Genomic DNA, 18,321 nt, shown 5'->3' with positions numbered 1-18,321 from the left:
TAATAAAGGGACTAAGCTGAAAGAAAATGAATGAATGAATGAGATTGTTGTATGTATGGGGTGGGGGTTTGGGGGGGGGGGGGATAATTCTGTTGGGCTGGTCCAAATGTTAGCAGGGCAAAGCCTTATAAAAATCAACAATTGATTTTTTCTAGTACTCTACTATAGTACTCTACTAAGTTGTAGGTGCCTATTGATTATCATTTGTATAACCAAAGTTTTACTAGAAACACCCTGGTCAAACAATGATTATTATAATGTAGTGAAAAACAGTAAAAGTAAATAAAAATGTTTAAAAAAACACATTAAAAATAAATGAAAACATGTGTGATTTAAACAAATAATGCAATATGTTTTAAACAAAGAAACAAATAAATACAGATTAAAATGAATAATACAAATGTGTTAATCAAATATTCATAAATAAATGTGTTAATCATTGAATAAATACAGTACTGTAATATACACTCACCGGCAACTTTATTTGGTATACCTTACTTGCACCGGGTTGGATCCTCTTTTGCCTTCAGAACTGCCTTTATTCTTCGTGTCATACAACAAAATACTGAAAATATTCCTCAGAGACATGATAGCATCACACAGTTGCTGCAGAGTTGTCGGCTGCACATACATGATGCGAATTTCTTGTTCCACCACATACCAAAGGTGCTCTATTGGATTATGATCTGATGACTGTGGAGGCCATTTGAGTACAGTGAACTCATTGTTATGTTCAAGAAACCAGTCTGAGATAGTTCGCGCTTTATGACATTGAGCATTATCCTGCTGGAAGTAGCCATCAGAAGATGGGTACACTGTGTTCATAAAGAGATGGACATGGTCAGCAACAATACTCAGGTAGGCTGTGGTGTTGACATGATGCTCAATTGTTACTAATGGGCCTAATGTGTGCCAAGAAAATATCCTCCACACCATTACACCACTACCACCAATCTGAATTGTTGATACAAGGTAGGATGTTTCCATGCTTTTTGATGATGCCAAATTCTCACCCTACCATCCGAATATCAAAGAAGAAACATTTTTCAATGTTTTTCCAATATTCTATTGTCCTGCTGCCGGTCAAAGTCACTCAAATCACCTTTCTTCACCATTCTGATGCTCAGTTTGAAATGCAACAGATCAGTGCATTTTCCATTTTAGGATGGAGGTCCATCAAACAAGAATTATCATATTTAATTATCATATTTTGCCCTAGGGCTTCTATAAAAAAAGAGAGTTTGATCTAAAAAAAACTGTATTCAATGCAATTATTATAAAATTATAGTATTATATATCATCTATTAACAACTCTTCTGAAAAAAAGTTCTTGAAACTTCTGGAATCATAAATCCAATTTTATAACTATTTATTTTGTACCAATGTCATTCAATATGTGGGGTCCTGGAGATAAAAAAAAAGTAAGAACCACGGATCCAAGTGATGTCCACTCCCTAACATAAGCCTCAGTCAGTTTCCTCCAGTATAAAATGTTTATTTTTGGAGAAAGATCTAATTCTTATGTTTTACAAGTCTTGATTTAATCAAAATGTGAACCCACCCTACACCATAAATTTTAATATGAGCCAAGTCACAGACTGGGGTTTGATGTTTCTGTGGCCTGTGTGTGTGTGTGTGTGTGTGTGTGTGTGTGTGTGTGTGTGTGTGTGTGTGTGTGTGTGTGTGTGTGTGTGTGTGTGAGAGAGAGTCGGGTAATTGCACTGGCGTGTGTGATGTGGTTCCAGATTATGTGGAAGGACGTTCCACTGCCAATATTACAATATAAAGCAGTGACCGAGAGGCATATGTCCCTGTGTACTCTTAAATAAATGATAGAGATTGATCTCTCTCAGCAGGATTGATGCCATACTCATGCTGATGTACAGTAAACAGGCACAGCGATGAGAGATTTGCTCACTCTAACTCTAAGCAGGGTTAGAAAAACAGCCTGAGTGCACTACTAAACTTCAGATAGAGTTTCCACTTTGATTAACTGCAGGCTGTTGTCCATATTGCTCGACATCAAGCTGGAGATTCATTTAAAAAGGTTTGCTAAATCTGAAGTGCGGCTCTAATGGCCATTTCACAGGCAACCACCAGATTACAGCATGTCACTTCTCATGTATTGTACAAAACAGCCAGCACAGATTCTGCAAAAACAAGCTCCAGCAGACACACCAACAGGGAGAACATTGTGATTGACAAAATCCCAAAATCCATCCATCCAATTTTTCCATCTTGGGGTGGTTTTAGTTGCCTAAAGAAATATTGCAACCTTGGAAAACAAAATTTAAACCCCATTACAAAATATCAAAAACTAAATTATTTTAAACTATATTGTGTAAAGTAACCATATCCGAAAAAATATTTTCAGTAATTGTTCTTAATTGTTAATAAAATAATATAAAGTAATATAATATAATATAATATAATATAATATAATATAATATAATATAATATAATATAATATAATATAATAATGTAATATAATTAAAATATTTCTTATAAGAATAAGTGTATGTGTAATCTGGAAATATAAAAATGAAAAAATACATATCTAAATACAAAGTTGAATAAGAAAATGTATTTAATTGTGTGCTAACTAAAATAGAAATTAAAAAAACTAAAATAATATTACATTGAAGACCATTCAAACCCATTTAAACTAAATTAAACTAAAATTAGATATGTTAAAATAACTTTTAAAACCAAAAGCTTGGTTCACATATGCATCAAACAATAACTTGTGTAGTAAAGGGGTCATCACACTACATTTTTTGTTCCACTGATGTCCATTCATACTCCAAATGCATATTCTGGAGACTGGAAACTGCAAAGCTGGATCAGCCCTAAATGGCACCCTACACTTTAGTATGCTTTTTGTGACTTGATGATGATGAAAGTTTACTGAAAAGCTCTACTTTGTGTAATATCCACAGTAGTTTGCATCAAGGGCTTATAGTTGCTACAAAGTGAGCACTTTTGAACAAACTAATTAGTTAAAGCTTTTGAAATATCATCTTTAGACCATGCATTTTTTTAACTACAAAAATGCATTTGAGCACAATTTCTGGTTCCCCAATGAACTTTTCTGGGATTAGATTTTAGTGCAAAGAGCATCTACAGTTGAAGTCAGAATTATTAGCCCCCCTGAATTATTAGCCCCCCTGTTTATTTTTTTCCCCAATTTTTGTTTAATGGAGAGAAGATTTTTTTTAACACATTTCTAAACATAATAGTTTTAATAACTAATTTCTCATAACTGATTTATTTTATCTTTACCATGATGACAGTACACACTATTTGACTAGATAATTTTCAAGACACCTGTACAGCTTAAAGTGACATTTAAAGGCTTAACTAGGTTAACTAGGCAGGTTAGGGTAATTAGGCAAATTATTGTAAAACAATGGTTAAAGGTTTTACAGTGTAGTTTACTTTAGAATACCTAAAATCTTCCTGGGAGTACGATTTAGGTGTTGAAATCATGGATGAGCAATGGGAGATACCCTTGAACAGACCCACAGATCATATGTGCAAGGCATACAATTTAATGTAATACATCATTTACATTGATCCAAACAAAAACTTTCTGGAAGTGGACCCTGCATGTAATCGTTGTGGGCTAGAATCGGCATCACTGGCTCATATGTTTTGGAACTGCTGGGAAAATATTTTTCTAACATTCTCAAAAGTAGGTCAAAAGCCAATAGATCCAGATCCCCATATCGCAGTTCTACTGATTTAACTAAAAGCAGTACAGAACAAAACAGTTCTATTAGTCTGTCTACTTGCATGAAGGTTAATATTACTCAAATGGAAACAGAAAGCTGCTCCAGCATACAGTATATGTACATCTAATGAGGGATGTAATGAAACATTTGGAACTGGAGAAAATCAGATTCAAATTCAGACAAATTTAATAAAACTTTTCATAGATTATTTTAAAAACATAAATTCTGCAAAAACATAAATTTTAAGATATAAATTTTAAAAAGATAATACTTTATTTTGATGTTCATTTGAGTATTAGTAATTAGGCCAAAATGCTTATTAAAAGGCTTGGCGTTTTAGCTGAAAACTGTGTAGTAATAAATAATTTTAATATGCTGACTTGCTGCTGGAGACATATTACTATTATTATCAGTCTTGTACTTGCTTTTTCAGAATTCTATGATAAACTAAAAGTTTAATATATTACCATAAATTAAAAAAAATTCGTAATATCACTAAAAACCCAATAGATCCAGATTCTCGTATCGCAGTTCTTGGCACTACTGTTTGCGAGTTTAATAAAAACAGTACAGAACAAAACAGTTCCATTTGTCTGTCTACTAACAAGAAGGTTAATTTTACTAAACTGGAAACAGAAAGCTGCTCCAGCATTTATACATTTAAATCTGATGAGGGATGTAATGAAACATTTGGAACTGGAGAAAATCAGATTCTCCAAAGACAAATTTTATAAAATCTGGCAACGTTTCATGAATTATTTTAAAAACTGAAATTCTGCAAGAAATAGTTCAATTAAATGTTTGCCTTTAAGGCAACACTTTATTTTGATGTTCATTTGAGTATTAGTAGACTGTCTGCTTGATACTGATATATCAGTATCAAGATAATTGTAACGAGGAGACTGACATGGAGGGATCCATTATGCAGTATTTATTAGTCAAGCTATCACTCAAACACACAATATGCACTAAAGTGCAAACACACATCAAAAATAGTCTATGAAGAATCAAGACCGGCGGTGAACAGACACAGAGGGCTTTACCAGGCATTGGTCGAGGGCAGGCTGCGAGTATCAGAGTCCGTGTATCAGGCGTGGGTCGTGGGCAGGCAGTGAGTATCAGAGTCCGTGTATCAGGCGTGGGTCGTGGGCAGGCAGCGAATATCAGAGTCCGTGTATCAGGCGTGGGTCGTGGGCAGGCAGAAGGCGAAGCAGAGTCAGAAACAGGCTGGAGTAATGCACGAGGAATCAGGCAGGGAATAACGCTCAGAAATGCTGGCTGGGGCTAAACAAGACTTCGCACTGAATAAGTGTTTGTGTGCGGCTTATATAGGGTACGTGGGTCGTTAACCAGATTCAGGACAGGTGTGTGCACAATCAGCGTAAGTGGATGATGTAATGCTAGAAGTCCGGAGATGGCGGCCTCTGCTGGCCAGCGAGGGGAGTGACTGGGACCGAGTCGGTGACAATAATAATATCTGTTGATACTGCCCCTTTAACTGTACAGACATTTAATTGACTATAAGAAAAAAGTACATGTCAACTTACACGAACCCCAACCCTAGCCCAAACCCCAACCTAACAGTCTACTTATAATCTAATGAGAATTACTTGCAATGTAACTTAAATTAAACAAAGGGACCATCAAAATGAAATGTGACCGCTTTTAAAACTAAAGATGTTAGATTTTTGGTGGATTTGCTGAATTTAGTGACAAACTCATGACAATGACAGACAACTTTACTCACTCTATCAGGTTCTAAGCCACTACCACCACGTAATGTGAAGCTGACCTCAGTGGATAAAGGGCTGAAGGTCACCTGGGATCCGCCGAGCGAGCTGGACGGACAGCCTGTTGACAGCTACAGCATCGGCTATGGAAAGTCCATGAAGTCACTGCGCTACGTCACTGTGGACAAAGACAGACGCTCAGAGTTACTGGAGGACGTAGGTGAGAGCGCACATCATTTTTTTCTGCAAATGAAACGTTAGAGACTCACATTGAGCACTATGTCAGGCTCTCATGTGCATGTTGTGTTGTTTTAGAGCCTGGAGTCCTGCATTTTCTCAAGATGAGTGCAGAGAATAAGGACGGGATGAGTAAACCTGTCTACAGGGCAGAGACTCCAGGAGGTGTGTGTGTAGAGAGAGACTTGCATGCTTCTCTGTCGTCTCTCTTCTCTTCTCTGTGGTACAATGGTGCATGGATATACTTATAAATCACAGTATGCACATCAATCATATACAGCATGCTTTTATGAGGAGAGAAATTAAGGGTTTGTTTACATAACAGCAATGAATGTTTTTCCATTTACATTAGCATTACCCATTTACACAGAACATGACAAATAATTGCTGTATTTTGCATGCCAGACCAGTTAAGACAAATATAAGCAATAAGCATGTACATTTAATGTCCTGTGTGCCATTGTTGTTTTTTTCTGATATACTTGCACATAACAGATATTTTGCATGAGCTTAACGTCACCTGTTTTCAAAAAATTGTGCCCTTGTGATTTATTTGATTTTTAAATTGCAAAAACATCCTCTTGGAAATAGATTTGCATCGTCAGAGCCCAAAACAGCTTTGTTGTGTAAATAATTGGCCAAAATGCTTATTAAAAGGCTTGCCGTTTTAGCTGAAAATTTAATCATTTTAATATGCTCATTTGGTGCTGAAGAAATATTACTGTTATTATCAGTGTTGTGCTTTTTTTTCAGAATTCAGAAAAAGATGAATATTGTTTGTTAGCAAAGATGCATTAAATCAATAAACTGATGCACAAAATCAACATGTTTTTTTTTCAGGATACTTTTAATAAAAAAAAAAAAAGCATTTATTTGAAAAAAGATATCCATTAAAACATTAGACATGTCGTTAACACGTTATAATCACTACGCACTATGAATCATCTATTAAGCATAAGCAAATAGTGAATTCGTTATTTGTTAAGCATTAACTGTACATTAATAGATGTTTGTAAGCAGTTTTTTGACATTTAAAATATGCTTAATAATTGTTACTTCATACTTTGTTACTGTTGAATATTTTTCATGACTAAATTAAGCATTGCATTATTTACAAGTCATTTGTTTTTAGGAGTAGTTGGTGTTTTTTAGGATCATTCAAAATGAGTTAGTAAATGATTGATAAACTATTCAAATCAACATTTATATATCTTATTATTCAGGCATATTGTAATAGTTCATTTGTATGTTAATTAATGCTTTATTAACTCAACTTTAGTTTTGTGACCTAATCTAAAGTGAGGACTATTTCTGCTTTAATAAATGATAATGAAAGGTTCAGTATCAAATAAACAATACATCTCTGCAATCTTATCTAAATAGTAAAATTCCTGTAAAGTTTAAACATTGTCGAATAACAGGAGTGTCAAAATATAAAATAAAACTGGATAAAACAATACCAACAATATAATAATTTACCAATATATTATGATATAACATTTCAATATTATTTAGCAATGTTTAAACTGCACAGTAATTATATTTTAGTTAAGGTTGCAAGGGTTTATTTTTAATTTTATTCAGTTTCATTTGTGTATCTTCAAATGAATAGAACTGAATAAAGTCGTTTATTTATATTTTTCCTGTCTGGAATGTACTGAGCCTTTAATTGTCATTTATTAGGGATTTATAAAGCATAAATTGTCCTCACTTTAGATTAGGTCACAAAAAATATGAGGTTAACAAAGCAGTTATTAACTTACAAATTAAAAAATAAATGCCTGAATAATAAGATATATAAATGTTAATTTAAATAGTTTATTAATCATTTACTTACTCATTCTGAATAATCTTTAAAAAAAACAACTTCTCTCAAATTACTGGTTTGCAAAAGATGCAATACTTAATTTAGTAATGAAAAAATAATCATTCACAATGTATGAAAACACAATCATTAAACACATTATAAATGTATGTCAAATATAGAGCATTTGTATCTGCAGTTATAAACTGCTTACTAACAACTGTTAAAGAATTGACTATTTGCTAATGCTTAATAAATGATTTATAGTATGTAATTATTATAGTGTTACCGATATTTCTTTACTGTTACTATCAATCAATTTAAAGTACCTTTACAAAAATACATATATTCTGAATAAAAATACTGACCCCAACAGTAAGAACAGTAAATAAATTATGGATTTCTTTTTTTTTTTAATTGAAAACAGACAGCATGCAAACCTTTCTTTCCTCATGCTCAGAGTACAGTATGTTAGTGTCATTACCGTTTTTCATGATTGCTTTGATGCAGCCGTCAACTGAAACTCCACATTTTCAAAACAATTAACACACAAGCCTAATCAGCGGCACTCATGATCAAAATTTTGCTTGCAAAACACACATACTGTGTCAAAACCTTTAAAATATGCAACAAAAGCTAATTTTGCCTTCAAACAGCACAACTTGCAAACAAGTATATGAGCTCTTTCAATTTATCATTACACAATGGACAACAAAATACAAAATACAGAACTCAGTGTGAATCTGTTTGACATTGCTTGCCATTGTAGCCTATTGCCAATGCCATTTGTTGTCTTTCTATTTGGGCTGTCAAATTTGCCTTTTTGCAAAGAATTGGATCCAGAATAAGAAATGATTTGATTAAATTTATATTGAATTCATGATATTTTTCAAACAGTGGCTGAAAACTGAAATACTGTAAAAAAAATAACATACTGTAAATATTAGAGAAAACACATCTAAACCAATATACAGTCAAATCTATTGGGAGTTTAAGACATAGCCACTGACCTCCTCCATCCATGCTGGCACAGAACAACCCAGACCTTCCAGCGTTTTTAAGGTTTGCAGACTGATTGCTAATTGTAAATTTGTGTGAAGGAGTGTCAAAACAGTGCTTCAGTGATTTCAAACTGATCTTGGTAGTTTTTAATGGTTAGGAATAGATGGTTTCTGTTTAATTACCATAACTAAAACAATGGAGTTTGGACTGCTTGAATGACATCCGTGTTAACTGTTTTGAAAAAAGTTGGGAAAAATGTGTCAACACAATGAGAAAGAGTTTACACATTTGCAAGACATGTCTTCTGCTCTGCTGGGATAGTGATGAGGAAAATGGAGTGGATCCTAGTTTCTTTAGCAAACAAGAAAAACTGTAAATCTAAATATAGACTTTTATTAGCATCCCTAATTTACACTTGTTAGACTCAAACACATTATTACAGGGCTTTTACAAGAAAGGTATTTATAAATGTTAAACTCTCTTTCCTTATAGTTTCATTTCAAAACCTGAAACCAGACTGAACACGAACTCACATGCTCACAGTCTGGAGCATGTAGGGTTATATAGTGGTTTCTGTTTTTCAAATAACTCCATTCGCTGCTGGCATCTGGAGAGCCTGAAATCCCCAAAGATAGAGCATTTATGTGGCCAGTCCTTGTTTTTGTATCCAACGCAAAGCTCGAGTCAAGAGCCTTAAGCCTTGTGTTGTGGTAGCCAGTCACTCATCTAACGTACGCCACATAAATTTTTTTTCAGTACGTCTACGTCCGTCTCCAACAAACAGGATTTGGGCATATTTCTGCACGTCCCACAGCACTTTCCCCAAACCATCTGTCATAATAGAAAAGCACATTAATAATCCTGCAAACAGATCATAAATTTCCTTGGCTGAGGATGATTGTACCAGTAGTAAACATATTTGGTGTTACAGCTCCCTGTTTTAAGGATAGCTGCATGCATTTGTATTATGTAATGCATCATGTGCTAAGTTTAACATTACCATTCAAAGGTTTTAAAATGGTAATGTTTTTAAAAGAAGTCTTTTCTTCTCACAAAGGTGGGATTTCATACAAAATGCATTATCAAAAACAGTAATATCGTACTTTTCTGCTTCATCAGAAATCACTTTAATATGCTGATTTCTATGGAGCCAGATCAGTCTCAAAAATAATAAGTTTGCAAAAATAAAACTTATTCATGCACCGCGCAATTCACATTTACAAAATCCAATTAGCAAATTTAAAAATGTTTAAATTCAATTTGTAATTTCTAAAAACAATGTGTGGATTTACTAGTAAAAATGATAAATATTTCCCTGAATAAACTGGATTTGTGCAGTTACAAATTGTGTTTTGAAATTACGAATTAGATTTGCACATGCATGAATTGAATTTTGAATCAGCGGATTGGATTTGCATATTTACGAATTGTGTTTTGAATTTACGAATTGGATTTGCGCATTTTCAAATAGTATTTTGAATTCATGAATTTGATTTGCGCATTTATGAATTGTTTTAAATTTACGAATTAGATTTTGTAAATGTGAATATAATATTTTTGAGACTGATCTGGCTAGATTTCCTGCTCAATAGAAAATATATGTAACATTATTATACACTAATAATCATTAATGTATAATTTTGCAAAGAAAGTTAAAAAGTATTTATTTGACAGAAATCTATTGTGAAATTATAGCTGACTTTACTGTTTCAATAAATTGACAAAATTAATTTTTTTTTTCAGAATAAAAAAAATGAATAAATTCAATTCAATTCATCTTTATTTTTTATAGCACTTTTACAATGTAGATTGTGTCCAAGATTGTGTCAAAGTTCTAGTACATTGAAACAGTGGCAGTCCAGTTTTCAGAGTTGAAGTTAAGTTTAGTTCAGTTCAGTGTGGTTTAAATTTCACTGCTGAAAGTTTAAACACTGAAGAGCAAATCCGTTCCATTGATGCACAGCTCCACAAGTCCCAAATTAAGCAAGCCAGTGTCGACCGTGGCGAGGAACAAAACTTCACCAAATGATGATTGAAGAAAAAAACCTTGAGAGGAACCAGGCTCAATTGGACACGACCATTACTCCTCTGGCCAAAAATGAATTACATATTTTTTATTTAAAAAATTAGAAAACACATGAAAGACAGCATGACATTTGTTTAAGACATTGTATAAATAACACATTTTTTTCACTGCATTTAATGACTCAAATTTTTGTCAACATTGATAATAAATTTCAGAATAAATTTCAGAAATACAATTTTTCCCTCACAGGAATAAAATACAGCTTGAAAAATAACAACAAGTACATATGTAGTTAATTAAATATTGATCTATACTGAAAGCAATTCAACCTAAACATTACAAATAAAAAGAACAAATATGTTGCTGATACATCATGCATCCTTATATTGCTCTTTCTTTCTACAGGGGGAGAGTGGGTGAAACTGGATGGCTTTGCAGTCGAGCCTTTCAACAGATCCTCTCCAGGTAAAATACCTATTCTTTCTCTACAAATGATTAATGCACTTCAGTCAGTTTAGCACCTCTTAATGGGGAGTAAAATACAATTTTAAGTCCAGCCAACCTTCTTGGAATGCACAGCACTACTAGTTTTATCATAACTGCATTAAAAAATGTTGTTTAGATAGATCTCTTAGGCAAAATATTCATTCATTTTCCTTCGGCTTAGTCCCTTTATCAGGAGTCACCATAGCTTAATGAACAGCCAACTTATGCAGCATATGTTTTAAACAGCAGATGCCTTTCCAGCTGCAACCCAGTACTGGGAAACACCCATGCACTCTCATATTCACACACACACACATATACTACGGTCAATTTAGTTAATTCCGTTTACCTATAGGGCATGTCTTTGGTCTGTGGGGGTAACCTGAGCACCCGAAGAAAACCCACTTGAACACAGGGAGAACATGCAAACTCTAAACAGAAATGCCAACCTACGCCAGCTGGGACTCGAACCAGTGACTTTTTGCTGTGAAGTAACAGTGCTAACCACTAAATCACTGTGCCACCAACACTATTTCAGTTCTTTGTTGTTTTTGTACATTGATGGTAAATGGCAGATTTCAGACATGCAGGCTTGTGGAAAACATCTATGTTGTGTTACCCATGAGACGTTTAAAGCTTGGATGTGTGTTTGAATGCCAGAGAGAGAGAGAGACCTCTGATACCCCACGTTCCTGGAAAGACAGTGGCAGTTTGTCAGTTGTAAATTTGTTAAATCAAAGCTTTTATTTCTCTTCTTTATGATTCCACTGAGTACACTTGAAGCCAGACTCAGTACTTGTGAGCCCTCCAAAGGGAAGAAGGAATCTCAGATTTAAACCAAATGAAGAAAGGTTTAGTTTCCTGTGATCTCAGGAGTAACACAGACGAAAACTCATAAATTGAAGAATCCCACAGACAAACCGACAGACAAACATGTGATCGGTGTTCCAGCACACCTCACTAAAATATGCTACAGATTACAATGATTTTATTTGGGGATGTGTGGGGCTAGAAGTTAACTTAATGACTAAATGCTACCTAACATTAAAATACTAGTTGTTTAAAAACGTGAGTTCTTCCTTATTCACAGAATATTACTTATACTACCTCCCTGTGTATTATTAACACACTGACACTTTATCATATTTATAATTCAGGACTGCTACTTACCTCATACTATCTCCCTGTATATTATTAAGACATTGTCACTTTATAATATTTACAAGCCTTTTACTCTAAATACTGTTTTGCATCTGCACATCTCTGATTTGCACTCCATGTGCTCTTAATTGAAATTGTATTGTCTACAATTTTTATTTTTACTTATATTTTAAATTATGTGTGTAATTGCATTTATTGTTATTTTTTCTTTAAAACTCTACTTTTTGTATTAATACTATATGCACCTATAGGGTCTGAGAGTAATGCAATTTCAATTCACTGTATGACATGTGCATGTGGTTGAATTGACAATAAATCTAACTTTTACTTTGATTAACGTTATTTACATGCAGTAATACACAGTTGAAGTCAGAATCATTAGCCCCCTGAATTAGTAGCCCCCCTGTTTATTTTTTTCCCCGATTTCTGTTTAACAAAGAGAAGATTTTTTCAAAAAAACATTTCTAATCATAATAGTTTTAATAACTCATTTCTAATAACTGATTTATTTGATCTTTGCCATGATGACAGTAAATAATATTTTACTAGATATTTTTCAAGACACTTCTATACAGCTTAAAGAGACATTTAAAGGCCTAAATAGGTTAATAAGGTTAGCTAGGCAGGTTAGGGTAGTTAGGCAAGTTGTATAATGATGGTTTGTTCTGTAGACTATCAGAAAAATATAGCTTAAAGGGGCTAATAATTTTGACCTTAAAATGGTATTTAAAAAAAAATTAAAACTGCTTTGATTCTAGCCAAAATAAAACAAATAAGACTTTCTCCTGAATTAAAAAAAAAAATCAGACATACTGTGAAAATTTCCTTGCTCTGTTAAACATTAATTGGGAAATATTTAAAAAAGAAAAAAATTAAAGGGGGGCTAATAATTCTGACTTTATCTGTATATAGTAATATATTATTTGTCTTGATGATAAAGAATGAAACCATTACATGTGTAGACTTATTGTAAGTCACTTTTATTTTAAGAATTATTTTTATAATTTTACAATTGACATTGTTCTACAAATGTTAATATGTCTCTATTGGCTATAATGCTGAATAAGTGAACACTGAGGTTTAGCAGTGCCACAGAAGGAAAATCTGGATACACCTAGGCAAGTGTTCAGTACATGGAAATGGCATACTGTGATTTCCTTATTTTCATGTGAATCTTTTTTGAGTTTTATATCCATTTTAAGTGTAATATCCTGGACAAAATGCGGAATAATGGGATTTAAAATGCATTTAGCTCCACCAAGAGGCGTAAAGTCTGTTTAAATGTATCTTTTGTTAGTTCAACATTATATTATATATACATTATATTATAGTATATTGTGATATTTCCCAAACGATGTGAAAACAAACACATGTAGACTGCTGAATATAATATAAAATAATATGTATGTATATATATATATATATGTTTATGCATTGTGTCATATTACTTGGATGACATTTTATGATTTAGCCTATACTTTATCCACAACACAATTCAGGAGTAAACTTGATTACATCAAGAGAGCTCTACTCACTCCTTGTAGCTAACAAAAATTCTCTTCAGTTGAAGCAATCAAAATTTTTTTTTACATTTTAGAGAAGTATGATTTTTTTTTGCATGTATTTCAGAGTACATCATGTTATGTGTGTATGTTTGTGTTCATGTGTCTGTGTGTGGTTGTGTGGCACAGACATGAGCTGCTGGAATGCTCAATTTTATCCATTCCATGTTTGTTTTTTTGCTATTGCAATTGTAATGATGTTACCATAGCGTTGCTCTGATTGTTCTCTAGCCTTTCCGTTGGGTTAACAAAAGACATATGCTTCATGTCATTGGTTTCTTGAGCGTGATGTGGTAAGAATGTGGCAGGAAAAGCTCAATTTTGTTTCACAGCCACTATTGTTGTGCTATCATCTCTTTGTCATCACTTTGGCAGTAGAAGTAAGTGGGACAAACTTTTGAGAGCAGATCCACATGTAGACCAGCTGAATACACATATGGACATGGTAACTCTGGTCCAGTCAGTGCAACCTGGAGCTTATTATAGCACCCAGAACCTCCCACAGAGAGAATTATAAAGATAATTTGTAAAATTGATGAACAAATCTGACACAAGGGGTGGGAACAGAAGACAATTTTGGAACTTGGATCCAGGACAGGGACAAAAAAAGTGAGGTTTGGGCCTGTATCTTTTATACCTGTTTCAAGGCAAGGGAGATGTCAGCCTGCATCAGCTGTGTTGGTTGGACTCTACACTGTAAAACCCAAAAGGTTAGGGTAATTTAAACCGTTTGAGGAAACCGATTGCAACAAACCATTAAAGTTCCTAAGAAGTGCTGTGGACTTAGTCCATTTGAGTAAATGAAGCATTTTGAGCACAGTAAAACCTGATAAATGAAGAGAACTCAAGCCAACTGAGTACTGTAAATCCTAAAAAGTTAAGGCAACTCAAACCGTTTGAGGAACCGATAGCTACAAACCATTTTAGTTGAATTAATCTATATGAGTACTGTGGACTTACTCCATTTAAGTTGAAGTAATGAGGTATTTAATTAACTCATTACCTTAAAAACTGAGTTGAATTGAGTAGAATTTTTTTACAGTGAATGAATGGGAGAATAGCTATCTACAAAAGTAGTTGCTTTAGCTATCATTTCAGTTCAGTTCAGACATTTCTTTTTACCAACAGCTAACTTTTTACAAGAGCTAATAATGCTGCACTGTAAAACCCCAAAAATTAAGGTAACTCAAACCATTTGAGGACTTCTAAAACTAATCATAATGAGTACTGTGAACTTAATCCATTTGAGTATACGAAGCAATTTGAGCATAGTAAAACCCTATAAATGAACAGAACTCAAACTGTTGGAGGAAACCAATTGCTACAAACCATTTGAGTTGAAAAAAAAAACACCAATCTATATAAGTACTGTGAACTTACTCTATTTAAGTTAAAGTTAAAGTTTTCAAATGAGTAGAATCAACCTTCAGTAAATTTTGAGTTAACTACACTCATTTCAGTTGATAAAGTTGACTGTTGGGTTATACAGTGTGTTAGAGCTTATGCTTTCAGCATGTGATGCAAAAGCAATCATAAAGTTGTCCCTCAGCATGCACGCAAAGCTTGTGTTTAGCCAAAACAATCATAAAAAGTCTGTATGAAACACAAGAAGCTGTTTCTTCCTTACCTTCTTTCCTTTGCTTCTTTTTATTCTCTTCAGCACTGTAAAATTCCAACTAACAAATTGTTAACAAAATTTAAAATTGTATAAGGACTGTTAGAACTGTTTGTTTAATAATAATAATGAAATATGTTGAGGAGACGTAAATTTTACTTCCTGCACTGTCAGACATTAAAAGTTGAGTTAACTTAAAATTTAAAGCAACTGGTTGGAAAGAAATATTGAGTTTTAAAGCTTCAGTCGTTGAAATATAATATTTTTTTTTAATTGAGTTGAATCCACTTATTCCATGAAGTATACTTGACTTAAACCTACCTTTTCATTCAACTTAAAAAATAAGTTTGAATAAACTAAATTTCTTTGCAGCCAGTTGTTTAAAAATTTTAAGTTAACTCAACTTAGAAAAAATATTTGGCACAACTTCAAACATTAAAGTTGAATAACCTCACAATTGCTTTGCAGTCGGTTGCTTTAAAATTTTAAGTTAACTCAACTTTTTATTTTTTATAGTGAGTCTTTGTTGATACAAATTTTAATAATGCACTGATGTGGACATTCTGGCTGATACATATAAATGTTAACAAATTAAATATTTAAATATTTAAGCTGATAACTGATATAAATGCTGACCTAATTAAAATAATAAATATTGACCAGTACAAGGAATGCACATTTATATTACATGCCACTATGAAAACACTTGATTTAGATTTATCAATCTCTTAAAATAGCAGTGAAATGTTCTGTCTATTCGCTACTTCATTATAACTGCACATTTTAAATCATTTATTAAGCATTGGGAAATAGATCATTTGTTATTTGTTAAGCATTAGCTCTACATTATAATACATTAGCAATCAGTTTATAAATACAGCTACAGGTGCTGTATTTCCAACTTATGAGCACATACCTGTACATTATATAATGTGCTTAATGGTTGCATTTTCGTGTTTGTACTAATTTAAGTGTTGCATTATTTACAAACCTGTAGTTGGTGGTTTTTAAAAGAGTAGTTTAAAAAGTGGTTTAAAAGAGTAGTTGTAAAATAAATAAAAATTATTATTTACATTTATAACATATAAATGATTAATAAACTGTTAATGAAAATGTTTAAAACTTATTTATCAGGCATATAGTTACTTTGCATGTTTATAAATGCTTTATTAACACAAATACACACATCTCATCTAAAGTATGCTTTATATGACGATTAAAAGCTCAATTCTATTCTAAACAGAAAAAGAAATATTAACTAAAATATTAATTTCAAGCTGCAAAAATGAAACTGTACATCTGTATGAAATGGAAAATAAATCCTTGCAATTAAAACTAAAAATAAAATTATTAAACTTCGCTGAATAACACTGAAATCGTGTATCATATTGTTGTTCTATTGCCAAGTTATTATATCGTTGTTTTATCAAATTTTGTTGTATATCGACACTCCTGTTATTCACCTCACTGTGAAATAGGCTCTCATTGACCAAAAAATATCCATACTTTTCAATGCCACATTGGCTGAACTGTCATAACCCACCTGTGTGACAAGTGTGACTACAACTGATCATCTGTGAATGATTGAAGAAATGAAAAAAGAGGCAGTGTTTTTCATTATGCTCTCTGGGATGTAGTGCGCACCAGAGGGAGAGATGCGCGTGAAGCAGTGTGTTGAAGGAAAGAGAGGAGGAAGACTGTCTGACTGTCTCATTCGCCTGCCAAGTCCTGTCAGATGGGGGATTATAGTAAAGCAATAAGAGAAAGGAAGTCAGAGTGCACATGACTATAAACTGTACTCACTTCAGCTAATCTTCACGTCTCTGTTATTTTACACAATATTCTCCAATGTTGTCTGGTGAAGAAGAGATTGTGAACATGACTTGTCCTCTCTGAAGTATAGCAGGGTTCAAAAGTAAATCATTTACTCATCCTTCACATGTTTTAAACCTTTATGAGTTTCTTTTTTCTGTTGAACACAAATTAAGAGACAGTTGAAGTCAGAAGTAGTAGCCTACCTTTTATTTTTGTTTTGTTTTTAATATCTCCCAAATGATGTTTAACAGAGCAAGGAAATTGTCACAGTATGTCTGATAATATTTTTTCTTCAGGAGAAAGTCTTATTTGTTTTATTTCAGCTAGAATAAAAGCAGTTTTTAATTTTTTGAAAGGGTCAAAATTATTAGACCCTTTAAGCTATATATTATTTGATAGTCTACCGAACAAACAATCATTATACAATAACTTGCCTAATAACCCTAACCTGCCTAGTTAACCTAGTTAACCCTTTAAATGTCACTTTAAGCTGTATAGAAATTGAAAAATATCTAGTAAAATATTATTTACTGTCATCATGACAAAGGTAAAATAATTTAGTTATTAGAAGTGAGTTATTAAAACTATTACATTTAGAAATAAGTAAAAAAAAATAGAAACAGAAATTGGGGAAAAAATAAACGAGGGGGTGGGGGGCATGGGGGCTAATAATTCAGAGGGGCTAATAATTCTGACTTCAATTTTATGCTGAAGAATGTTGGAAACTTGTAACCATTGATATCCATAGTATTTGTTCCTACTGCCTTCAAATGCCACCATGCGTTTAGTGCATGTCGGCATCATCGTCTGAGGTGCAAGTCATTTATTAAGTGAAGAAAAGATTCACGCAACTTCTTCTTCCGCAGCAAATTCCCTTTTTACTGTTCATATTTAGCACCAGTTAATCAGGAAGTGACGATCTTGTTCTCTTTGACTCGATGGATTGAAACTCTGCTTTATTTATACATATTTATGCAATATTTCAGTTTTGCGCATAAAGTTAATTAGCATTATTGGTTGGAAACATAGCTAATGATGCAGGAGCAGATTAGGTGAACTATCAGCCTGCACACGCAAAGAGTTTCATGGCAGAAATTACACTTTCATTTATGGGTAAACTATCCCTTTAATGTTGATTAATGTTGATTA

General features: G+C 33.1%; 1 protein-coding gene across 2 annotated transcripts in view; it reads left to right on the top strand.

Moving 5' to 3' along the window:
* fndc1 (fibronectin type III domain containing 1) overlaps window positions 1-18,321 on the top strand; it is a 64,801-nt gene that overhangs the window by 3,357 nt on the left and 43,123 nt on the right. The window contains exons 2-4 of one of the 2 annotated variants that reach the window (XM_087298341.1): window positions 5,490-5,684; window positions 5,780-5,866; window positions 10,939-10,998. In XM_087298341.1, the coding sequence (XP_087154467.1) occupies window positions 5,490-5,684; window positions 5,780-5,866; window positions 10,939-10,998 (342 nt within the window). The remainder of the gene's footprint in view (window positions 1-5,489; window positions 5,685-5,779; window positions 5,867-10,938; window positions 10,999-18,321) is intronic. The other variant, XM_087298342.1, reaches the window with a different exon arrangement.

Source organism: Danio rerio, chromosome 20 (genome assembly GCF_052040795.2).
Source record: "Danio rerio strain M-AB ecotype USA chromosome 20, GRCz13ab, whole genome shotgun sequence".
Lineage (NCBI taxonomy): Eukaryota > Metazoa > Chordata > Actinopteri > Cypriniformes > Danionidae > Danio > Danio rerio.
This window is presented reverse-complemented; position numbering and strand designations above follow the sequence as displayed.